The sequence below is a fragment of the Diadema setosum genome, chromosome 15, assembly GCF_964275005.1.
Source record: "Diadema setosum chromosome 15, eeDiaSeto1, whole genome shotgun sequence".
NCBI classification, from domain to species: domain Eukaryota; kingdom Metazoa; phylum Echinodermata; class Echinoidea; order Diadematoida; family Diadematidae; genus Diadema; species Diadema setosum.
This window is the reverse complement of record NC_092699.1, coordinates 24,939,899-24,967,069: the sequence shown is the minus strand read 5'-3', so window position 1 is coordinate 24,967,069 and position 27,171 is coordinate 24,939,899. Positions and strand designations below refer to the sequence as shown.

At 38.0% G+C, this 27,171-nt stretch overlaps 2 protein-coding genes across 3 annotated transcripts in view; both read left to right on the top strand.

Annotated features, from left to right (window-relative positions):
- LOC140238757 (cdc42 homolog) overlaps positions 1–5,597 on the top strand; it is a 148,522-nt gene extending 142,925 nt beyond the window's left edge. For both annotated transcript variants that reach the window (XM_072318653.1, XM_072318652.1), the window contains exon 6: positions 574–5,597. In XM_072318653.1, coding sequence (XP_072174754.1) covers positions 574–663 — 90 coding nt within the window. In that variant the 3' untranslated portion in view covers positions 664–5,597. The remainder of the gene's footprint in view (positions 1–573) is intronic.
- A 5,591-nt stretch (positions 5,598–11,188) lies between these two features.
- LOC140238911 (WAP four-disulfide core domain protein 1-like) overlaps positions 11,189–27,171 on the top strand; it is a 51,477-nt gene continuing 35,494 nt past the window's right edge. Inside the window, exon 1 of the mRNA XM_072318808.1 lies at positions 11,189–11,463. Coding sequence (XP_072174909.1) covers positions 11,305–11,463 — 159 coding nt within the window. The 5' untranslated portion in view covers positions 11,189–11,304. The remainder of the gene's footprint in view (positions 11,464–27,171) is intronic.

Here is a 27,171-nt window from a genome sequence, read left to right as displayed (position 1 = left end):
TTGAGTGAGATGAAAAGAGTTGTTACGTTTATGAGTAGTGTATCTGTTGTATAGAAAGAGAAGAAAAGTCCTTGCCTTTGGATACCCTTTAAAGCCTCTACACACACATCTCCCTTATTTCTCTTAAAAATCTCCCAGATCTTGATACGTAAATGTTGGCAGCCATCTGTAACATTTATTTGTGAAAACTTCTTGACTTTTGAAGCCATGATTGAATTTTGAAAAGATTTTGCGTCGGTCAAAATCGAAATTATTGTTGTCATCAATTTTTGCTACAGTCAAAATGGTATTGAGATAAACTCAATAGAAGTGGAAACTTAAAAAAAAAAAAAGAAGAATTGTATTGAGATCATCTTTAACCAAATGTATTTGAAATTGGAGGCTTTCTCTCTATTATTCAAATGCATGTCCAATTTCAATCATAACTTTGTATATTCTGCTGGGAAAAAAAATGAAAGTTTGAATTGAATTGAATTGAATTGAATTGAATAGGTGCAGTCCAAGTTTGAAATATTGTGTATATTAGGTATTTACCATGATTGTTTTGTCTGATTTCCCCTAACCCACCTACAGAAAGGACTGAAGAACGTCTTTGATGAAGCCATCCTGGCCGCTTTGGAGCCTCCAGAACCAACCAAGAAGAGGAAATGCCGCCTCCTCTAGAGAGGGAGGATGACACCGCTTCGGCCAGTCCATCTTGGACATCCAGCGTCTGAATCTGACCTTTTACAGGGATTCCTTCAACTGAGGAGGGGAGAGCAACCTAACACTCAAAATGACAGAGATTTGTTTGACTCAAAAAAAAAAATTCTCAAAACCAACACTAAAATGTTCTTGCTGGTGATCAAGAGAGAGAGAGAAAAAAAAATATTGTTGTGAATAATGATTTTGATTATAACAAAAAGAAACAAAAATAGGTAACAGTGATAACGAGGAGGAGGAAGATATGGGGAGATGGGGTATTGTTGAGATGTACCGTTGTTGACGATTACAGGTAGGATTTTCAGTTAAGGGTTTGAGAGTTTGCGAAGGAAACATGTTTACACTGAGCTAAATATGAATCTGTCATTGCATTGAACACACGCAAGTGTGTTCCAGAATCTCTGATCCAATTTTTTCTGTATTAGAAATGTATAAGCCGAATGATGCATTTGTGTAATTTACAACAAAAAAGAGGTGTGTAAAATCATTTGAAAATCACCTGAATGTCACTTTGTGCGATGCGCCGGAAAATCTTATTGATATGCAACGTGAGAGGAAAAGTCAAGTGGCATTTGTTTTTGACACATGTAATCGAATCTCTGACTGTTGGTCTTCATTATTATTATGCTTTTTTTGAGATGGTATTTATATCTGCTTTATGAAAAGCAACCAAACTGACTAATTTGTAGAGAGAGAAACAGAAAACTGGTGCCTAAATAGTGATGTATATATCTGATTTGTTTCCACAACACCAGCACCCCGTAGTTAATCAGCACTTCGCTCCCGAGTTCGATACTTCACCTCATTTATCAAGATTGCAGGAAGCTGCAATGATTTACATATCCATAGTTGTGCAAGATCGGTAACTTTGAATTTGGAAGTGAAGTTGGCTGTGAAGATATGCTTCACGTCACCGTTTTCATCTCCTTCTTTTTTCATTTTGTGCTTTTCTGCACCACCTTCTACGAAGTGTTGTCCGAGGTTTCAGTTTTCTCCCGATAGATTTTGTAAGTCTGCTGTAAATCATAAGAAAAGTAGAGCTGAAGCAGGCTGTACAATATCAGAGCGAAAAGGATGAGGCGTTTGCAAGGTGGAGAATTGGAAGCAGCATAGAACAATTGGAGCCGAAGTTTTGTTGTAAACAGAAAAAAAAGGGTTAACTTCGAAGCCAAAGGAAAGTTGGATACTGGATATGACACCTCTCAAAATTGACAGAAATACCTCGGAGCATGAGAAGAGATATTGCTCACTCATAGAGAAAGGGGAAGCGCAGGCTTGGAGATTAAGATTAAGATTAAGATTAGGAGCAATGATCATGCTCATCTCCCACAAGATGAGGGATTTAGTGAAGTCTCATCTAGGATCAGCTTTGTTGTGATTTTACTTTTTACAAAAGAGGGCAAATGTATGGCCAGTTCATTTGAGCCTTTTTGGAAACACCAGCATAGAATAGAGCAAGATAAAATTGTAAATAGATATGTATACTTTTTTTTTAGGTCTGATGTGAGTAATGGCTAGTATCGGTGTATTTCTGAAAGAAAGAATCTACTGAGTTATTGCCCAGTGATGGTTCTGACAAAGATAATGAGCTAGTGCAGAAATTGGACCCAAGTTAAGCAGTTATTGTCTGATTGTGTCTGTGGTCATCATATAAAGAGGTGCATACTTTGGCTATGTTGTGGAAAACAGTAGTTGGATTTGCATAGAAAACAGAGCAAAAGAAAAACAAGTAAACAGACATAAGAGTAAAGCAACCTTTAACTGTCGTAATGTCTTGATGTGTAGCAATAATTTTGCTGAGGCTTTCTACTGGTTATAGTCTATCGCACTCTTTCAATTTAACAAAGAAGATGGGCTTACTCTGCCCCCTGGGCAGAGTAAGCCCAGGGCAAAGTGGGCTGTGTCTGCTTTCACATGTGTATGTTACCCACTGTAGAGGTTTAGTGATAAAAGAGATGTGAGAGAACATGGAGAATTTGCATAGAGGAAATGACATAATTTGGTCTGTTGGTAGATGTGCGGTACCTCAAGAAAATTGGAATATTGTGTACATGAAGACAGAGGGAAAAAAATGGCAATTTAGACAGAAATTTCTTGATCTTTTTGCTGTTGTAGCACCACTGTTAGAATACGATTGTTGTGAATCATGGAGAAAAACAGAACTGGAAACTGAGGATGAGTTGAAATATTCTTGATGCGCCTAGATTTGTGTTGCATCTCACAAGGCTTCCAAGGCCCATGTCTTCTGGTTTGCTATATTGAGAGTGATCCATCAATGTAGGAAGGAGATAGAACATAACTTGGTTCTTTTTTGTCACTTTTCTGCTCTTTCTCTCACTTTTGGTGTACATGGAGTGGATACATGGTACATGTAGTGAGAACTTTGCAAAGTACGTGAAAAGTATCTGTCATTCACACGGAAAGGATGTTGTCAATAGATCCAGCTTGAGTGGCGACATGTGTTTTTCATTTTCCCCACATTTGTTATCTTAGGTGCATACACAGTTTTTGTTTGATAGAGTGGCCTGCAGCCGAATTATGTAGTGTTATGCAGAAATATCAAAGCTCTTTGGTTCAGACACGAACACTGTTCAATCTAGCTATGTGCATCCAAGCTAGTTGAAAATGCTACATTCCTTGCAACTGCTCTCTCTCCCTTTCTCGCTAGATATCCCTAAGTTTTCTCACTCTCTGTATGAGTATGGCAGGAAAAATGTACAATTTTTTTTTAAAATAGTATTTAGCTCTCTAGCAGCCAAGTTGAGCTATCCATAGACCCAGTTTGTGATACAAACAGCAGAGCCTAATATAATGTGTATAATGGTAGTGTCCTTTATGTGTTTTGCAAGTCCACAATGCATGAAAGGAGAGTGAAACTAGTCAACACTCCTTTACAGATTTTTGTTTTGTTTTGATAACATACAGCTTGTAAAGATGATCTTGTAGCGAGGTTTTCAATAACGCTCTACTTGGAATTATTGATGAAAGGGATTCCGAAGTTTTCCTTTGCAACATAGTTTACTTCAAGATGGTTCAGGATTTTTATTGTTTTGTTTCTATGTATCATGAGCAGTTGTTTCATCCTGTAGACGTAAGAACAAAACAAAGCAAAACAGTCCGGTTATAATACCAGGAGGGAGCAAAGGAAATCGATCATACAGTATTTATTTTGCAAACATCTCTTTGAGTGTCAGTGGGGCTGGGCTTGTAGGCCAGACTTCAAATTGGCAATATTGGTGTAATTCATACACACACTGAGCCAACAGTGAAGTGAGTGTGTGGTTCGGTCTTCATCTTAATTTATTCTGTTTCTTTTTTCCTTTTTTTTTTTATGTGTCTTATCCAGGTAGAGAGAAAGCTAGGAACTTAGACATTCCTGTGTACAGTTAGCAATTTTCCTTTTCTTTTTCTTCTGTAATGCAGCCTGAAGCAATTTGTAATCGGCATTGTTTGCACAAATCACAGCAAACCTACAGAACTGGTTATTTAAAAATAGAGAATGAATAGCTGATTTTTTTTTTCTTATGAGGTGTAATATTGTACAAACTCACACAACATGGAATAAGTTGTCTTGTAATTCATACAATTATATTCTCTCGTCAGCATTCTGCTCGAAATCAGTTTGATACAGGTTTGACAGTATTTTATATTTATTTCCTAGGAATGAGTGTTGTCGGATTGCAGATCAAAATGTTAGGCAATTTTGTGTGAAAAAAAAAAAAGAAAAGAAGAGGGACGGAGCTGAAGAGATGGTCAAAGCTGTGGCCTGCCGAGATCTTTTCGTTGCGTCAATTTCAGCGATTACAAGAGGGGCCATCTTGATAAACTGGCAAGGTTGTAGACTTTGTTCCCAGGAGTTTCTACCTTTTTTTCTTGTCTATATAGAGTCATCACATCTTTGCATGCTACTCTCTCACTCCAGATGTAAGCTGGAAGTGGCGTATTTTGTGTGTCCAAATGTAGTTGATGCTATAATGTATCTAGGCTCATGTATATAGTGTTGTGCAAGGGTTCTGGTATGCTTCATTTCTTTTCTTTATGATGAGATTTGCATGACATCAAAATAGTGGCATATGATTTTTGTTTGAGTAGTTCACCAGTGGGTGGTTCTTAGCATAAAGCTATTTGTGTGTAGGTCACCAAAAAACCCGAGCTAGTAGCAAGGATTTCATTCCTTACTCCAGTATGTGGGCATCCCCCTCAGAAATAATTCCCACAGGAGTATTGTAGTGAAATCTGTCAAATTACTCATTTCACTCTTTGTCGTATTTCTTATTTGGTGAGATACTATACTAAAGTCTGTTATATAATTTTTTTTTCTTCTTCTGATAACACGCTTTATAGTCGTATCTGGCTTATGTGTCGTTATCATTGTTAAAATAAGTCATGGTTACTTTTTACATTTATTGACCAGACTTTAACCTCAGTTTGCAAGGCATGAAATGATGTGTTGTTTGGGGTTGGGTGGGGGATTATGATCATTTTTTTTTTTTTGTGTATCAATCAAAAACATCATGCCAGAGGTTTATAATGCTAAGAAATGATGTTTCATCTTTTGCAAACTGAGTAGTTTTTTGTAAAGTAAAAATTGAGTGTATGTCGAGAAATTCTCGTTTTTTTTAATAGTTCTTTTTTTGTGTGTTTATTTTTTAGTCGGTGCATTCTGTAACCAATGTAATCATATGATACATGCAAACTTATAATCCACTTGTACGTTATGAGTTATTGATTGATTGATTGGTCTATTTTTCATGTAAGAATACCATTTGAGGTTGAAAAGAGGTGTTTCTTTTAGCACATTGAAGAAAAAAAAAACAATATCTATGTGACTTTAAATAAAATGAATACTTGTAATGTCATAATAAATAACTACCAACAAATAGGGAAAGAGTAAATGGTTATTGTGTTCAGCGTGTGTTTAATGTGTTTTCATTGTATTTTGACCAACGAATAGGGAAAGAGTAAATGGTTAATGTGTGCAGCGTGTGCAGTATTCAGTGTATTTTGACCGCATGTATATTATGTACAGTTAACCTCGTATAAGTTGTCCTCGCCCAAGTCAAGAAATTGGTTTTCTTTTAAATTGATTTTACCCAGTTGGAATATGAACACGTATTAATTCTTTTGTGTAAGGTTAGATTCATGCGTGTTGAAGGCTTTCGTGCTGACGATCTGGATTCGTCTCATGCAAGGTCGACTGTATTTCCTTGTAGAGAGATAATTTGTGTATTGTGCTGAGAGAGAGATACGAAGCGATAATGATATATGACGTGCCTGCCGAGCAGAAGGGCCTAAAGCTTGCGTGTTTGAAAAAAAAAAAAAAAAAAAAAAAAAAATCATACACACACACACAAACACACAAATATATGATTACATTATGAAAGAGCTTTCAAAACTGTAGCAAAATATGTCATAAATCAAAATTTGATTTTTGGTCAAAATTTAATGCTAGGGACCTTCTGCCAGGCAGGTAATGAGGACCGAGTGCAGTTGCAAGAGGAGACCATGTGGATGAGCCCAAACATTGGTCCTGAGATGGTGCGTATGCTGATCTTGTGTTTCTTTTTCATTGGTGGTGGAAAAGATGACAGATTGGTTAACCAAGCTGTCAAGATCAGAAGGGGAAAGCCCCTTTGCTCAGCTGCCGTTGTATTCGTTGAGATGTCTGCTGAGGGGGCAAAGTCCTACATGAAACGTGATGCTTTTTCGAACGTGATTATGTCTGTCTATCTTGAGCTATCTTGTGAAAGATAACTTGAAAATACAGATAATTGATATAGTCGGGAGAAGCAAAGTGATTTGGGAGGATGAGAAATGAAGGAGAGATGGATGAATGAAACAATCGTTTTGGCGTGTATTGTGTTTTCTATCTATCCATCCATCTATCTTTCTATCTATCTATCTATCTATCTATCTATCTATCTATCTATCTATCTATCTATCTATTTATATATCTATCACACTGTCTAGAATCGTATCATCTATCTCTATCTATCTATTTATCTATCTATCTATCTATCTATTTATCTATCAGACTGTCTGTCTATAATCTATCTACTTATCTGTTTATCCATCTACTTATATCTGTTTTTGCATTTACCTATTTATCAACATACCTCTACGTATGGCAAGCTGGCTATCTTTCTTTTTGTCCAGCAATCTGTCTATTTTTATCTTTCTCTCATGTACTAGTATTATATTACGATGCCAAAATCGCCACCCCCCCCCCACACACACACACACACACTGACAACTCGTATCACTTTCACAATGGAAGATGACATATCGCATCACTGTATCTGTGTCAAAAGAGTTATAATCTTTCTTTCGTTATGCCAGTGAATAAGCGTTTGTAATAGCCAATATCCGCAATCGAAGGTGACGTCACAATAATATCCCTTTCCTCAAGAGCCCTATCCAGTTGTCATGCGTATACAGCACAAAGATTGAAACTGCAATAGCCTTAGCATCAGAGCCGATATAACGTTTTTTACTTCCGTATGTGTAGCAGCTTCATTCCCCCTAGTATTTTAGTTGTCGCGGTGATTTTACATGTCAACGTTTCCTGTTGCTGACATTTTTGGCTCCATGCAAGTTTTTATTACTCGCCAGCACAAATAAATATGTTAGTTGCAAATTAAGGGGAGCCCCCACTGTTACAAAAAGGAAAAACGAAACTAAAGTCGCTTTCATAGTAGCAGGATGACATTTTCAGTCTCATGATTATCGATGAAGGTCATCATTTTCTCATGATACAAATTATATTACACAGTTGTTTTGCGTCTCCAGATCCACAAATTACTGTAATATATCTGGATTTGGGTCTTTCACTTTATCTATGATCATTGATTGCTCCTTGCTAACCTACACATCTTCTTCTCGTAGAGCCCGCAAAATAGAATCACAGTTTGAAGATCGCTTAGATTCTTACACTTTGTGTACAAGCTGCATGTCATCATTACTACATGTAGTATGCTTCCCTCGTGTTTTTAACGCGAGAAGTGTTGTAATAGCCGATTTCCTGTTGATACGTAGTGGAAAAGAATCACGTTCCGTTTAGTGTACTGCCATGTCGTTCAAAGGTGACACGACAACTTTGCCTTGAAGCTTTCTTGTCGTCAGCAATAGAGGGCAGTAGAGTGTTATTGGCTCGCAGACTCGGGCCATTCTGGCAGTTTTTGGAAGGCTTAATGAAATTCTTCTTCTTCTTTCTTCTTCTTTTTTTTTTTTTTTTGCAATTAGATTTTTTTTTTTTTTTTAATGAGGGGACTGCATTCTACAAGCTCTGTTTTTTTTAGCAGTCCCCTCCATTTCCAGCAATTTTGTTTCTGCCTTTACCACAGTGACGTAACAGTTAATTGTATCTTTGTTGATAATTTACCTGTATCTCTTTTGCAATATTATTCTGGTCATCGCATTGTGGTACTGATTTCCTGACATCTTTATATACGAGTTTTTCATCGTATTTCTGATAATTATTTGTTTGTTGGAAATGAAATAAATCAACTTGAACTTGAAAAGATGTAAACACAAAATGGAAAGTTCACTATGAATATCGTATAAGTGTAATTACCCGAGATTATTGGTGTTTCTTATGATCAAATACAATTCTTCTTTCGTACGCTAACACTGACCTTTGGTTTTCATTTATTATTATTGGGCTAATGATTACAGTCCTTGCACTTTCGCATTATGGTATATATATATATATATATATATATATATATATATATATATATATATATATATATATATATATATATATATATATATAATGCTATCAGAGCACACGAATTTCCTGAAAATTACCCTAACTTTAGAAGAAAAAAAAATTAAATTTCTACCAAATCTAAGGAATACCAATCCACCATGACTAAATAACATGTGACGTTGCTTGATAGGGGTTTTCTTCGACGTCGGCGTCTCAGCTTTAATACCTCATACCTGTGTATTCGTCTGCTCTATAATCCCCATTCTAGTTGAGAAGTGATATATCTTCCATGTTTTCGTTACTGAGGGCGCGGCCTCCGAAATTTGCACGGAAACCTGTAGACTAGACTTGTCTCCATGGAAACCAGTTTTAGTGATGAAGAAGAAGACGGAGAATAAAAGAAGAAGAAGGAGGAGGAGAAGGAGAAAATATAGACCATAATTGTAGCACAAAGAGGCGGTAGACTCTGATACGAAAGTGGGAAAAGAAAGGACGAACACGAAAGAACAAAGACAAAACAAGTGAAAAGAAATGAGCACCACTGAAATCTGATATATCCCACTACATCAACATTTTCATATAAAATCGAGCATTTCTATGCATACAGACTGTGGTATTCTCTGATGAAGACAGACCATAACTATATCGGTCAAAAATTCCTGATAGCCTCGACAACGAATAACCAACAGTGTTTCATTCCAAGTGTCCCGTACGATTAATCCTTTGTGGTTTTTGGAAACGATTTGACCCCAGGCCTTTGTACAGTCCATCGTATATGAACTGGGTAATATATATCGTCTTGGGTCATATCTACGAAGGGTGCCGAGGTCCCAATCGTGTATGGGATTTTATCCACCCCCTTCTTTCTGTTCATCTGCCCAGAGACAATTAATGCACATAAGTCTTTACATATGTGTACACTTATGTTTGCTACCACTCTTACTAAACATTATACATATGCATACACTTATACCTCCCTGCATTTTATACACACGTACACAACTCGATCACACACGACACCAGCAACAACAACTACCATTATTGTCATCATTAATCATTTTGATATACGACTGCTGCAATAAGAGCTATAGTTGTACGCGTATAGTATACTACTACTACTACTACTCAAAACTACTACTACTTCTACTCCTTTTCCTACTACAATGCACTCCCGTTCTAACGAAGTCGCCGGGACCGGCGGTTTTCTTTCGTTATATCGAAATATTATCATTATCACCGAACAATAATTGAGTATAAAAAGATAAATGCGTGTAGATGATGATTTTGCAACCTAAAATTTTACTTCGTTGTAATGAGAATTTCGTTATATTGTTCGTTATGATAGGAGTGCCCTGTACTACTACAACTTCTACTTCTACATTTGCATGATTAACTGTACCACTACCACCACCACCACCACCACCACCACCACCACCAACAACAACAACAACAACACCAACACCACTAACTTGTAAGTGATACTGCCGCTGTTTCATTTCAATTACTAAAATTATAACACTTTTTATTTTCCAGTTCGTCGGTACCATCAAGGGAGTGCTTAACTCCCCAAATGGCAACAAAGCGTTGATATCAATGTTTGTTTTTTAATGCAATTCATGCACTTCATGAACACCTTATAATAAAAAGTAATGACATATATAGTACTGTAAATACTTTTGATGGGGTGGTTCCTGTTACTTGTCATGACTATAAAGGGATAATCATTTTAAGTGGATAGGGCTCTTCATCACTGTATACGACAGACTCTGGGTTCGAATCTTGTGCCTATAGCGCTCACATCCTTACACAACATTTTTTCAACGTATTTTTCTCACTATTATGTCAATAAATATATCCACCATACCTGTCTTGGCCAAAGAGTATAAGATGGCAAGCGGCTCGGAATTATGACGGAGTCCTCTGAGGGAATTGTGTTCACCGTGAAGAAGCTATCCTCCGTAGATAAGACTTCTTATTGTGATTATCATCAAAATGCCCAAATACGCATTTATACGGTTGTAGTCTTATCAGTGTTTTTGCATCATCCCATTCTATTCAACGGACAATTTTATCATACCACGCGCTATATTAAGAACTTTGCCCGTTCTTGCACAGCACATTACACTATTCCAAGTCACCTCACATCGCCCTCAAATAGATTTCCACCATACCTCAGGTAGTGAATTCTAAATATATGCACATAGTTTACATGATATATGTCCTGAAGTGGGACGCTTATTAAGTCGGTGGATTACTAGATATCAGCACAATTCATCGGCGCATCTCACCTGGAAAATTTCGAGTCAAACAGCAGGTTGTGTGATATACCTGTAGCGGCAGCTCTTCCCCTTCATATTCAGTACCGCCGATATGCCTGACGGGCATACCAGCTGTTAAAATACCATCTTGCACTTTTTTTTTCTTGGGTTGATAAAAGGCGACCTTCCCTCTTCTACTATTAGTCATCATTGTAAGTGACAACTTAATGAATCTGTCTTTATGTCACATTATCATCGCGTTTTTCTCTATCTCTTTCCGATGGGAGCTCTTTAATCGATGCATGCATAACTGTCAAACTGTAGACGAGATAAATAACGAGTGCGATTGTGATACACACAAAGAGAATTCGTTCAGAGTGGTCACACTCCAGCAGACTATCGTATGTAGACGATTTGTGGGCTGTGGCGCACATTCGGCCCGCGATCAACGAGAATCGATCGATACCACGAGGAAAGATATCGGTAGAAACCGTCTGCTGCCATGCACCCCAAAGGCAACAAGGTGCATGTACAGGTCTGACAGAAAGCAATTTCGGGGGTCGGCAGGGTCTCCAATTGAGCTGATATCACCGTGGATTCGTACAATCGGAATAGACATTTATAGTTCCAACGATGATCCATGTAAGTGTGGATTTCTTGTCGGCTTTGGCCCTGGTCAATGTCCTGATGGTGCTCTCGCTGTGCCTAGGCGAAGCGTGGGGTACGATGTCCCCGCAAGACCAGCGGAGAACCGAGTGGGTAGAATGCTCGACGCCCGACCCCGACCTCGAGGTAAGCTGTCAGATTAGATCGGCTTATTTTGTTTGTCTTTGTTTGTTGTCACCGTTGCCATCGTGGTCATATATCCAGACATCTTCACCTTATTATCTATATCTCTTCTTCATTTTAATTCTTCATTTGCGTCATTTTTTATTTTCTCATCTATACAATGAGGGGTGAGATGGGAGTTGCCTGGGTTAGGGAACGATCAACTTCAATGGTACCGGGAAGGCCTACATGTATTGTAATCAATATCCAGTTCAGGTTATAGACGGCCCAACATCCGGCTTGCTGATAACATCGGATAAGAGGGTGTTTCACATAGGATCATCGCACTTATTATGGAATCCATTGGTTTCCCTGTTCAGTTTCAATGAATGTTTTGAGAATCATTGTTCTCAAAATTGATAGATAAACGCCTTTGAATTAAGTTTCTTTGGTATAAGAAATTAGTGGCTGCATAAAAGTCTCTGAAACGCTCAGTTTCTTTTGAAAGTAACAATAGTACTTAAGACATACACATCCTATTCCATAATTTTGAAGTTGATTTTAACTTTGAGATAATCTGAAATCCTTTGTGACCCCCCCCCCTTCCACATTGACATTCAGTCGCATTCCTGATGTCCTCTAAAGGTCATTAAATGATGTTTATATTTACAATTTAAGGAAAAAATCCCTGTGGAATATACAAGTTCTGGTAATAGAGTTTAGTCACCCTCTGCAGAAGTTTATATGCCTAAGGAACTTGAATCGAAACATAGCCCTATCCTCTTGCAATATTGATAAGATCATCACACATTTTTAGGGTAAACGTTGTGAAAGGTAAAATTAGCAATGGTTTAAGATTCATTCCATTCACATTGACCCATGCAGCTTTGAATTTGCAAAATACTTAGAATAAACAAAAGCAAGATGGTTATAGGGTGAGGGTAGAGTTGATTTCATGTTTATTCCTTGGGGGATAGATGGTGTAATTAGTCTGCTGTACATCCCGATGTGATGAATGAGACGGTAATGGCGCGAGATGTCTGGTCATTACGTGATTGCAACTGAAAGATACCTGTGACGGATGTTGTTACCCTATACAGGCATAATCTGACGTTCACAGAGGTTAAATGGTCCGAGAAATATATATATAAATAAGCCGGCAGTATTGTCAAGATTATTTTGATGTAGGTAGGTTTGCATGGTTTATATGTTTATTAATACCAGTGTTTGTGCGGTTTCCCGTGGTACGTTCGTCTGCCGGTGAAAAGGCAATGTCGATATCCGTATAGAAACTAACAAAATTTTTAACGATGATTTGTCGTCTGGTCTGTTGTCCTTTCAACGCATTACTATCATTTGACTATTGTCCCTGGACGGGCCTTTGTTGGAATATTACCTCGCTGGTTATGCTTTTTGCACAAACGAAATAATTGTTGACGTCGGACGTGGGTGTGTATCAATGTCATTTCCCCCACAAATTATAGGTTTTGTGGTAGCGTCGGTATTGTTGTTGACGTTGTTAATAAGCGAATAGTGGCATCCTTTTCATCCGTCCATATCGCATTAGACAGATTGAGATAACCAACCCAGCCACTGACAATCTCCTTAGTCTGAAGTGAGTATGTGGATAGAATGTCTAAAAGGGCGTTTGTAAGGTTTCATTCCACGCGATTCCCACCCACTGCAGTATACTCGTGACTGGTACAGGCCCCGAAGACTAATGTTCCCTGGCTGGATGTAATCACCTCAGGTGATACAGTGATATGATTTAGCACGTCGAAAAGTGGCAGTTGATACCCTGCCACTTGAAAATGAAGTATCACATTTCTCAAGTCATTTTGTTTTTGGAATCCGGTATGGTAATCTTTTACGATAATTTCCTGCGACAATGATATCAGTCCGTCTCTGAAATGCCGTAAATTGCTCAACCACGTCTGAAATGTATCGCGCTTGATACATATAATTGCTTGAAATCGATACATTAATCTATCATTGTGAATGATTTAACGTCATCCGCCAAGTCAGCATCGCAATGAATGTGTCACTTTTTGTTAATTTGGAAAATAAGCACTTAAATTTCGTTTAGGGTCGTAAAATATCGTCCTCGTCAGAAATTTCGTTTAGGGTCATAAATTTATTGTTCTCGTCAGAAATTTAATATCTTGCCATTAAGTACCTGTTATCTATTCTACGACGTGTAGGTATGCAGGCCACTATGCCAAAGAAAGCCCTGCAGGGCAACACAGCTAATATAACGATTGTATGTAGCCTACATAACAGTTCCTGATGTCTCACTTAAAGCTTCATCCATGCTGATTCCTCGTTCTACGTCTTCCTGATTTTTTCCCAACTAATCTCTATTAATTCTTCTTCTTCTTTTGGTTCTTTTTCGTGATGCTCTTGTATGGCTTTTCCTCTTCTTGTATGTTTCTTCCATTGCTATTTCCTTTGGTTCGTTAAGCTTTTGTACTTTTCTTTGTTTTTGTTTTTCTTCCTTTTTTGTTTTGTTTTTGTTTTGTTTTGTTTTGTTTTGTTTGTTTGTTTTCTTGGGAGGGGGGGGGGGGGGCTACCCAGCGAAAACTGTTTCAATGCCCTTGCTGGGGTTTTACCTATAGACTCCTGATCACCTAATCCAATAGCCTATCTACTGATCATCTAATCCTATAGCTCAGCTACTGATCATCTAATCCATTACCCCATCTTGTACCCCTGTCAAATCTCTCCGTCGACAAAGCATGATGGCATTAATCTCGGTACCAGATGAGTTGATCTTTAACCGTTCGAAATCGACGTGATTAACATTTGTGACGGTTAGCTCGTTGGTAATATACCGCGATGATCTCGATGCATGCCACGAAATGTTCCCCGACGAGAGACGAATGTCATCCTTTCATCATTAATCACGCGTAAGAAGAACTGATCCCTTTTCTTTCCACGACTCCACAAGCCCCCAAATCCTCATTCATTTCATCGTGCTCTGGGAATGCGCCTGTACCAAGGACAGGACGACCAAACTTAGTGTTTGTATTGTTAGGCTATACCACGATGAAAACCCCGTTAAGGGTCATCTGGCCAACTTCCAAATCGGGACGTTTAAAGAAGTCAAACCTATTCAGTCATCGTCTGCGCGTTAATAGGTTATACATTCGGAATTATGAGATAATATATATGTATATATATATGTATATATACAGTATGTCCCCAAAAAAATTACAACGGGACCCCCCCGCAATGATATCTTTAAAAATAGTGAATCAATCTAAATATAAATTCAGGGTATGAAACTATAACTCATTGCCCACATCTTACAGAAAACCCCATTCGATTTGCTTCAGTGGTCAAAGAGAAATGAGGAATTTTGTAGAGGATGTCGGGAATCTCTTTTGTCCAAGTTCTGTCTATTATTCACGCACTTGGAAGAAATAGACTCATGACATGCTTTACAACAATCCACATTTTTCTCTGTGACCGCTTAACCGAATTGAATGAGGTTTTCTGCAAAATAGAGCTAAGATGTTATATTTCAAGGGCCCGAAGTAGCACTTAGACAGGTCGATCATGTTGGATGTTATCAATTCGAAAATTTTATGAAGGAAATACTGCAGTATGTCCCACAAAAATTACAATCAGATTTTCGCATTGATAACATCCAATATGATTATTTTTTTTCAATGCTACTTTAGGGTCTTAAAATATAACATCTTAGCTCTATTTTGCAGAAATCCCCATTCGATTTGGTTAAGCGGTCACAGAGAAATGGGGATTGTAGTAAAGCATGTCATGAGTCTGATTCTTCCAAGTTTAGCACTTCGATGATTTTGTGTGTGAACAATAGACAGAACTTGGACAAAAGAGATTCCCGACATCCTCTACAAAATTCCTCATTTCTCTTTGACCACTGAAGCAAATCGAATGGGATTTTCTGTAAGATGTGGGCAATGAGTTATAGTTTCATACCCTGAATTTGTATTTAGATTGATGCAATATTTTTAAAGGTATCATTGCGTAGGGCCCCGTTGTAATTTTTTTTTTGGGACATACGGTATAATATATATATATATATATATATATATATATATATATATATATATATATATATATATATATATATATGTATATATACACACATATATATATACATATAAAATATATATATATATATATATATATATATATATATATATAAAACATATATAATATATATATATATATATACTCACGCCGCTGACGTTCCTCAAGGATCCCGCAATAATTGGTTGATTCCACCGAATTATAAGGAGCGATGGACAAGGCATCTCAGCCATGACTGGTATCCGGCCATGCTCCGGTTTGCGTCCTGTTGAAAATCTCAAGGTAGACATTAATATGATACCAAGGCAGCTTACGGGCAATTTCGATGATTTTAAACTTTCATAGATTAACATACACAAGAGAGCATCATAGCGTGAGCAAGTAATTACGTCGTGATATTCAAAGCAGAGTTCTTCCATCAACACATCAATGCGAGTTTAGTTTGTGGTCAGAAAAGTCACGGCTATGAGGTGTATTCCTTCAGGAATTTTAACCACAAAAAATAAAAGACGTACATTCTCATGACTTCATCTCAACACAGAACTAGCAAAAAAAATTGAATTATCACGATATTGATAGAATGAACGGTTGAAGTTGTGACTGTTCCGCGTTGAATAAGATAATTTCACTTACTTCATATTTATATAACGACAGGGCAACGAGGAAAAGCGTAACGTTTTGTCAAAACGAGTTTGCATCTGTTCTCTCCTTATCCTTGGTGACTATATATTACGGAGATGTCCCAGTGGTTTGAATAATGATGAAATTAAGCAACTGTTAGAGCTTCATTAAACTAAAGCAGTGAGTCACCTGTACTTCCTACGTGGCGATGTTAGGTTTTTGAGGTAGGTGGTCCCCTGACATCATGCTATCAACCTCACAGTAATCCAGTTTGTACATGACTTTATTATTATTTTTCTTATATTCTTTTACCCGAGGTACTTTACATTGGTTCAAGGACACTGAAGCAGAATGGGGAACGGGTAGCTTATGTATCTGCAAACATGAGCAACACTGAATAGGTGAAACACTGCGTTGCAACCTATGCTTGTGTTGGGTTATTCGGTCTATAGCAGTATTTAAATTTTTGTATATTTAAATGCTTGTTTCTATTTTATCATCATAGGTTATTCATTTATTTCTATTTTATTCACTTTTGTTCATTTTCATTCACGAAGTCATTAAGTTTTTTTTTTTTTTGCTTTGTTTTGTTTTTATTTTGTCTTTTTTATTTTTTTTAATTTTTTTATTTTTTTACTTTTGTAGCTTCCGGTTAGGATATCGGTCTGATCGCGAAAGCACTATGAGGCTACTTCAGAAATACTGATTTTTTTTCCTGGTCCTTTGTCACGAAGGCAAAGCCAGTTATGAAGATTATCAATGTATGATCCTTGCTTTTAAAGGCATATAACTAAAATGCACATTTTCTACTCTTCTTCCGCTAGCTGATGGCATTGTACGTATTTTGAGATCAATGCTTGAATGTTCTGAACAGGTTTAAGGAGAGCAGCCGACCGCTGTCAAATCATCACCATACGTCTCATGTATCCTCTTGATGACCTGCAACAAATTAATTATAGTAGTTTGTTTGAATCATGTGTTTTGTAGTTCCAAAAACGAAAATAAAAGGGGGACAAAATGGGAAACAAGAAGAGAAAAAAGGCGCTGGAACAGAAAGAAGGCATTTTCACTACTCAACCCTTCCAAAATTTCTTCGAATTTTCACCTGCATGCAACAGACCGACAGGTATGTTTCTTAATGTCACTAACAAGTCACCGACTGATTATCATAGACTATCTTCTGGTTAACATAATCATGTGGTTGTTTATTTCAGTGGATTCGATGAGTCGAAACGTGCAGTGTAATGTAACCATAGTTCCACATTTCTTTGAATCAAAGGTATTGGAGAAGAATTCGCGAGTGAGTTCAATAACCTTACAAGGGACAAAGGGATAGCTGCACCCCGTTGACATTCTTTCAAAATTGGGGCACAGCATCAAGTTCTTTTCTTCACGATTAATCGAGCGCGCTTCCAGCTGATTACTGGTGTCAGTACACTCTAGCACAGCAAACTATCGACTCGATGTTGATCGACTGCTTGTCCAAATCTGCCACTTCCACTGCGTGCATTTTACTTTGCAACTGCCACTCCCACTTTACATTTGCATTTTCCTTTGCAACTTGATGAATTTTGAAGTCATCTTTTATTTGAAAAAGTCATTGAATATTGTTTTGGGTGCAACAGTTGAAACAAATATGTGATTAACTTAAAAGGACATTATTTCTTGATGATACAAAATCAAGACGATTTGCATTCGACTTCGATAAAAGCAATGATTACATCAGATTTTTATGTCAATGAGGGTTGACTTGTTATTTTCATCAGACTGATCAACAGTATAAATACAATCGTGTCAAATGTCCGAGCCGAGCCATTGTGCGTATAATCATAATAGTGCCATTACGAGAAGAACAAATATTTTGGAGGAAAGATTTCAGATTTCTTTAGGAAAAGGAGAGGGTTGATATGACATGACAGGCCCTGCATGGACAAACCCCCTCCTGACCCGAACTCATTCGTATTGTCCTCCAACTGAACCATGCCTATGTGTGCACAAGCAACGCAAATATTGGTCACTTCTGAAAAACACCACCCCCCCCCCTCCCCCCTCCGTTCACCATGACTGCATTGTGACGTTATTGCAAACGATCCTTCTCATGCAACCATTCGTTTGTGCAGGTTATTCATTTAAGGTCCTCGTGAAAGCAAACAAATGGGATGATTAGGGTGCGAAATATTTACAGACGTAATCAAATCAAACCGTTTTGCGGGTCGGTCCAGACAAATCGTGCTGAAACATCCTTCAAAACATTCTGATGTCAGGCAATCTTGAACAGAAATAGGTTCAATCTACATGGCAATTACGTAATCAATGCAACGAATACACCGCAGCATTGAATACACAGCTTTGATTAGCATTATGAGCCCAACGTTTTCAGTGTTCTCAAAAAGCATCTAACAGGCAACTTAAATTGAACATAAGGAATCTCAGATGAGTCAATTCCCTGTCGACTGTTTTGCTGTTTTTCATTCAATTTGAACATTTGTTGGAAATTTGGTAAAGGACTTGTCAAAGGAGCACGCATTAATTGCTAGCACTTACCATGGAGCTGCTAGACAGCTACTTATACTTCTATCCCTTATCTTGTCAATCCTCAGTATTGCGTGTCTTCCTATCTTCAGTGACGTAAGGAGCATCAGACGTTCCAGTCCAAAGTGGCTTTCTTTGTATTTCAATGAGCGCCGATACGTTTTATTGGAACGTACTTAATTTGACTTCCAGCCCTAGCAGTGAGGATAATAACCGAATAATGACTGAGATATTGTGAATGCTCTCATCCATCGCCAGATAGCACTGATATGCTAATCTCACTTCAGACTATCTTTAGTTCTTGGCAGACAATTTCAAGTGAAAGTAAGGAAGCCAACCAGCTCTGACTGATTAAATTGTAAAGCTGAATCGAATTTCTCAACCTCGCTCTCTGACAGACCTCAGTTAAGCCCTTCTGTCTCTAACACACAAACGAAAGGTAAATTATACAGGTATATAAAATGTTGTATCCCTTTACCTGGTCCCATCTGAAGGAATATATATATATATATATATATATATATATATATATATATATATATATATATATATATCCCTTTAGTTACCTGGTCCCATCTGAAGGAATATATATATATATATATATATATATATATATATATATATATATATATATATATATATATATATCTATCTATTATATCCTTCTAAAAGCAGCTTTACCCTTGTGTATATACACCAGTCTAAATCATGATTCAAAGACACAAAGTAATGCTGGTAGGGGTTTTTGTGAAGGAATAACCACATTTGTATTATTTTAATCTTGTTTCTGTTAGGTTGTTTTTCTTGTGTTCTAGATAAGTATATACGTATTGCATGTAGAGATTAAAGCAAAAAAAAAAGACAAAAAACACACAAATATTATTTTAATGCAATGTAAATTCAACATAAAATTATCCGTCTTTGTGTCGTCTCAAGGTTAAGACATAACGAATAGAATATCTTCGATATTGCAATAACAATAATAGCATAACATGTATTTCACTGCGTATGTTTGATTGGCAGATTAAGTGGGTCATAATACGTTAGCTGGTTGAGTAGCTCTTAGCTCTTAGAAACTACTAAAGTTATGGACATTGTACCTTCCGCTTCCATGTCATAAACAGTTTATTTTGGTCACGCATTTAATAGACGGACTATTGCTGTTATTTTTAATGTCCTTTTTAAAGCGAGAGTTTAGGAACTAGAGCTGGATCTCGTATGGAAATCATCGTCTCATCAGATGCACCGTATATCAAGTGCACTGTGCACATAATTGTCTTGACTATTAACACAATATGCATTGCGTGATGAACGATATTAATTGTTTCCTTCCCTCGAAAGACTGCGAAGGGGTACATAAGAAAATCTGAGAAGTGTAAAAGCGGATGGTGAGGTATAAGATACTTGATGTATTTACTCCTCATTTCACGACTGTGATCCAATTCAATAAGAGTTGCACAGATTCTAACCGCAACATTACGAACTGAATTGTGTAGACATCATTGGGCGTTGCTATGGTCTATTAGTGATGTTGTTGTGGTTGAAGATTACGGTTTAGTCAAGAGCCCGTTGTTAAACCTCCCGATTCAAACATACTTTCGCCATGCTCACAAAAGGCATGGTATTTATGAAGACCTATTAAACTCTCTTCGCTTTCAGTTACCTGTTTACCCGAAGCTGGAATGGATCTCTACAGCATAGAGTACAGATTAAGAACAGCAATAGAGTGTGGAGGGGGGGGGGGGGGGAGTTGAAGATCTAAACGAATTCTCTCTGAATGGAAGCAAAAGAAAGGGACAGAAGAATGGCCAGAATATGTGCGTGCAATGTTTACTGCAACTGGTCAGTTGAATGACTTTGTTAAAGAGCGAGACGGTGAGTCTTTTATACGGCTCCAAGAAAGCGAATACGAATGCAAACACGTCTTAAGTGTGTGACTTAAATGAGTAGCTGAGTCTAGAATTGTAGCTCTAACGGAGATGTGAGCCTATAGTGTATGTATACCTCCCAGTCTTTGTTGACAATTTAGGGAAGTTTCACCAGGTTTCGGGTCTCAAGATTTTAGGGAGTTAAATACAGTTGGCATTTGTTAGATTTCCCTCAACAATATTGTGTGACTATAAAAAGAACGAAAGAAGGAGTCACCATTCACCACGTTTAAACACCGGTATAGGACCGATATCGCAAATACCAATTTCCTCACGTCGAAAGAGAAGAATCGCGAATAAAACGAAAAGTCAATACGCTCAAAAAGAGAAAACAGCAAGAAGGACCAATGGATAACGAAGCAAAATAAGGAGAAAAACTTTGTTCAGCTGTGAAATGAACAGAACTGGAAAAGAGAGCAAACAGGAAGAAAATGCCACAGAAAAGGGAAAATGTTAAATACGTATAGATAAAAGAACTTTAACCAGAGAGAGGAATTACAAGAATTGACATACGAAAAAGCAACGCAAAGCAAAAACAACAGAGCGTTGTAATTATTGTCATAACGGGACACTGTTTTGGTTTAATTGTTTTACTTGTTAGGAGTTAACCATTTCTGTGTCAGTGAGTCAAACGTGCACGAATTTCACACACTAAGATATAGACATGGAATTAATGTGGTATGCAGAGGGTTAATCAGCTTTCTGTATGCTTTGATATCATCTGACTTCTGAGTGCTTCTCAAGTCGAATTCATCATCAGGCGGTGGGAAGGATCTATTGAGCTTTGCCTCTTATTTGGTCCAAAGTGAGTGTAGTTATGTTCGAAACGTTGAACATTTCTGGCTCACAACACTACTGAAGGACTTGCTTCTGATATTTCATCATTTACAGTTAGAAGTCGATCGATTCACGATTGTTTTCTCTTGTCTTAAGATTTTCGAAACGTTAACATTTCGAGGGCAAAGGCACGGAATGAGGTCACTGACTTTAACGCTATATATAGATGACTGGATACAGATGTTTTACCCGCAGTATTTCTTTTGACCCAGAGGTAAAAATATGGCTACCTTTGGCAAGTCTAGAACATTGTCAAGCACAGAGCGCTCGCAAGCAAATTGCCTTTGTAAATAAAACCATATATTTTTGTTATTATTATCATTAGATACTCCAGAAGTCAGAAAGAAAGACAAGAAATCGCTAGTGGGTTCTGATCAGAACACGTGTGCATCACGCTTGGTTCGTAACCATAGCAACAGTGGAATAAGATGGATGACACACGCATTCAACGCTGCCTGTGTGGCTGAACAAATATTGTCAGTATATTCTTGAACGGAGGTTGCACAAAGCTAACAGTCCTGATTCACAATGGTACTTGTTTTCATAACTACGAATACAACGAAGACAGTAACGAACTCCAACTCCCCGTATTGCTTTCGCTACTGTTGTACAGCGCTATACCGCTACTACCGCTGATGTTCATCATATATATATTATTGATACGGGTCTATTGCAAATTTATAGCCTTACTAGTATCATTGGCGTTACTTGTTTTTATAAAAGTAATTTTTTTTCCAGTGAACTCCTTGATTAAGTATACAATCACCTTCACTGCTAACCCGTTCGCTCCAGACTTTCTGCAACAAGACACATCGTTCGGCATTGTGGATTCCATCAGCATCATGATCAGGTTTAGTAGCAATACGCTTATTCTACAGTACAAGAGCGTGTCATAAATATCATTGATGGGTCTCTTTTAAGATCGAATATGAATGATATGCAATGTAATATTACAAACTCCACGCAAGAGAGATATCATCGAATTCGTTTTTATTGTGTTCATGACTTTCGAGATCGTATACGAGTTACAGTGAACGACAAGAGAACCGCGCTGTTGCGTGGTGTTTGAGTCAATATAGTCAATGTGAGATTTGCATTATTTGAACATCAGACATCCATGCATGGACATGGCGAGTCTGTCATAGATCTGACTAGTTGACCATCATGTTTGTGTATGTGTGTGGTTGGTTATCATTTATATAAAAAAAAAATCTGTCATTCTGTGCAAGAATCTGAAGTCCTCCCCACCCCTCCATTTCATCAAAGTAGGGGAGAACCGTTTCGATTTTTTCAGTAAGACATCTTTGTCGCATACTAGTATTGCAGTTTCTCAGTGGATTTACCCTGAGACAAACATGCGATCAGCTTACCTGCCTTCATATTTCGCTAGGGAGACGGAAATATGCCAGTGTTAACCGAACCTGTTAATCTCTCCTCGAAACGAAATTTCGGGGCATCATCGCGTGGCGGCGGTATAACGAAATTTCTGGGTTTAATTTGACGTTCGTTATCTCATCAAGCCCCGGGCATCCAGGTATTCGATTTCATGTGACCCTTGACCTCGAACGTGACCCCTCTCAAGGGGACGTCGTTGCCTTTTTGATGAGGTTCGATGCCGACGCCGCATGATAAAACTTGAAAATTATTTAACTGTTGTGAACTGGAGAATGATTGGGGGGGGGGGTGAGATGATTGGGTATGGAGCGAGAAGGGGCGCGTTGATTTGGTACCAACAGGGATGGATATGGGAAGGGTGTACTTAGCGGAGAACGGACAACTATTGGAGTTATTGGGGGTAGCGTTGGTCTGACTGGAGGTCTGGATGGTATTATTTGAGAGGAGAACGGCGAAGGGCGGTAGATGGTAGTGATTGTAATTGGAAGAATTTGTGGTGGGGTTAATAGTTAAAGACGGAAATGGAAGAGGACAAGCAAAGGGACCAATGGAAGAAGAGGGGATCGGAAGAGGGGAAGGATGTTATAGGAATTGGTAAATGGGAGGATCATGGATGCAAGCTTAGTGTAGGATTGTATATCGTAGAGGTAAAGAACGGAAGATAGGAGGAATGTCAAATGTGACTAGAGGTTGAAAGATAAAGAAGAGGAGAAGATGATAGGTAGTATTGTAGTAGAAAGAGGAACAGTGGAAATGATGTAAGTTTCAGATTAGATTGTTGGTATAGAAGAATTAACTTGAAGAAGGGAGGTACAATAAAAGAAAATGATTGTGTGAGATTGGGTTGGTTGTAGAACTGAGAAATGGGTGAGAGAAATGTGTTAGATTACAAAGATGGTAAAAGGTAGAAGAAAATGATATATAGGTGGAAGGGTGTTAGATTGGATTAGTGGTGAGAAGGAGGGGATAAAAGGAGATATGTTTTGGAATCAGTGATGGTAAAAAGAGAAACAAAAGGGGGAACGAAAAACAGCGAGGGGGAGTTGCAGTAATCAAGATGCTTGCTCCAGGTATAGATGTTGCCTCGTGTCTCATCGTTTGCTGGAAATAAAAAAGTCTAAAAGGACCTCGAACAACAATAACAACGACGACGACAACAACAACACCACCAATTTTCGATAGAAATGCTTATCACACGAGGGGGTCATATTCAAAGAGCTGTAACTGGGTGGTGTTCATTTTATAGGTACAAAAGGCTGATAACAATATGAAATGGAGTTGCAGAAGGGTATGTGGTGGTTGACAGAGGTATGGAACGGTGGTATATGGAATTGAACTGATTAAGTGGAGCACAGGGCTGGTGGTAGATAATCAACGTAGTTTAATAATGGTATAGAGGATGATGATAGTAGGTGGAGTTATTCTGGGTTGAGGTGGTGGATGGACGTTACAGCGACACGTGGGATGGGATAGGGCTTCAGGGAGGCTGGGAGGTGAGAAGAAAGGGGACCTCCCTGGACAGGGGGATGATGGTGTGAGAGGACTCAATCTGATCCATAGATGCGGAGACCTCAAACAAATAGCGTCACGGAATATTTACGCTCAGGATTCACATTTCGTTCGTGTCTGTCATGAACGTTGTGATTAGCCTCGGTAAAGTAATAGGAGAGACAGGATAATATGAGAATATACAAGATGGAAAACAAAGCCTTACGGGACAGATTTGGGTTTTGATGAATAGGGAAGATAACTAAACCTAAACAACATAACGACAGCACAGATACTACAAAGCGATAACTGGGCTACATCAAAAATGAAAAGAAACAAAAAAGAAAGAGGGAGAGAAGAAGAGATGGGAGACAGAGGAAGAGAGAGAGGGTCGAGCAGGAGAGAGAAGACGTCATGCAGTGTATAGCTAAAACATCAATTTATATCGCTCATAACCTTTTTTTTTTTTACTTAAATATCGTCATACTAAAAGCAAATTTATAGATGAACGTCCAATTGCTCTAATTGCCGATGAATGATAATTATGGATAGTTTGAGAGATTTTAGTTTGATATACAATTTTGTACGGACTATTCGCATGCCAATAATCAGGTCAAATGTAGATTTATCGATAGATTAAGTGGATGTTGAGCTTTCTTCCTTCCAGCAGAGTAGCCTATATTTACGTCCTAACTACATCTAAAGATATCATTTCAGTGCAGTCTATTACGTTATCGCAGTGGCGATTGCATTGAAAGTAGACTTAAAACAGTAAGTGATTTAAAGACACGCTTGAAGCTTTTACAAAATAAAACTTTTTACTACACTTGGGATGGACGTTTTGACTTCTAATCATATCAAAATGCATTCTTCTTCTACTGCACCCCTTTCGCAGATGGAAATATAATGAGCCTGTAGGGCATGCATACATTTTAGAGGTGTTGCCCTTGTGACTGCAGTAGTCACAAATCTCGGTGAAAAGAAGAAGAAGAAGAAAAAAAAAAAAAACCTCATCTTTATGTATCAATGCAAGTGCTACAATGCACGCTTTGTGTATAGCATTTTTTCTCCATTGCCTCATCCCTGCCCTTACGGGATGAGTTCGATAGCTTTCCCGCAGAGCAGCCGAGGAATGGAGTGGTCCCACTGAGACGGGAATTACCGAGCAAATGGAGGCGTTCGAAGCTTTATCTGGACTTAATACGGAAGGAGAAGAAAAGTACAGTTCAGGGTCAGTGGACCTCAGCATGAATGTGACGTCAGAATAGATTCTCAGAAGTTTAGGCTTGATAGCAAGGTTGGATCGCTTTTATAGAATCGTCCTCTGCAGTGTGGATTGTGTGCATGCACCATGAACACGCCTATACTGAGATCACCCTTTGAAAAATAGAAGGTTTCGAAGCCTACTTTTGATTAGCAATACTTCTATTCATGTAAATGCAAGGTAAGATAAAGGCTTTTTACAAGCCAAAAAAACCTGGAAAATCAATCTGTAACTGTAAAAATCATTGCCACGTACGTCCTCTACACGTAGCCCTATATTATCATGTCTGTAGATAAAATACAAATACATATACCGAATGTATACATCTCTTTATTTGGGAAGTGAGTATAGGCCTATATTATATCATATATGTAACAAACATGATGACGCGTTCACATATGCCAGGGTCTAGAAGAGCATGAACTTAGGGTGCATAACTACAGACACCGACGTTGAAAAATGCAATCAATGCATAGGTCTATTTAGGGGAGAAAAGAAATCTCGAGCGTCATAACATCTACGCTAAGAAATAGGCATTTATTTCTCGAGAGCGTAATATCAAAAGAGAGTCTAAACTTGGATGCAAACAACACAAGCAACGCATACACATTCAATATAAATGAATACTGCACAGTATTATCAAGTGTGTGTGTGTGTGTGTGTGTATGTTTCGCGGATTTCGTTTCTTTGGTTAAAAGAGTTAAAATGTGAGTTTGACATTATTTTGCACAATGTTCGTGTCACTGCATTTTGTCTTTATTTAGTGTAAGATTAGCATTATTCTGTACTATGTTGTGTATAATGCAGTTTGTTTTTGCATCATGTTATGTTTTTCTTTCTGTGAGAGTGAATTTTGTGATATGAAATTGAACGAAATTCGAATAAAGAATTAAAAAAAAAAAGTTTGTATCCATTTGCAGTGATCACGCTGGATCACGTGTCACACTTTAAATCTCCCATCATGCCTCACTGGTTTTGACGGAGTTCCCGACAGAGGTTTCTAATTTTCAGGGTTATGCACCTCTCTCAATGAATTATTGTTTTTGATGGGTCATAAAAGAAACGTGTTCCGAAGATGAAAGAAACTGTTACTGATTTGCAGTGTGGCCATTTCACGTTTTGTTTTTACCCAATATTTTGTCAAAAACTACGTCAGCATGATACTTTGTGCCGATATAAACCAATACACGTCAAAATCTAATAGACATGTGTAATCGACCGTTGCTCATTGTAGAAAGCACGTTTCTGTACCACGGCGCATACCATACGTCAAAACATTAAGTCAGTCGTGGATCAAAATACTCAGATCCTCTTGAGCGATCACCTCTCAAATTGGATTCGTCAAATTCCTGCTTTTGTCCCTGTGTGGGATTTCATTTCTAACACTCGTCTCTCGTCTGAACCACTCCTTCTAGTTTGTCTAACGTTCTCTCAGCTCTATTTCATATTTGTAATGCTTTTTCGTCGGCAAGTTCGAGACGAACTCTCATGTTTTTTTCTTTCTCGTAATACTTTGATCCAAAACACTCAAGTTAATCTTTGATACAAAACACTCGAGTTGGACGCAGAGCCCGAGAGGCGAATTTCGCTCTCAGA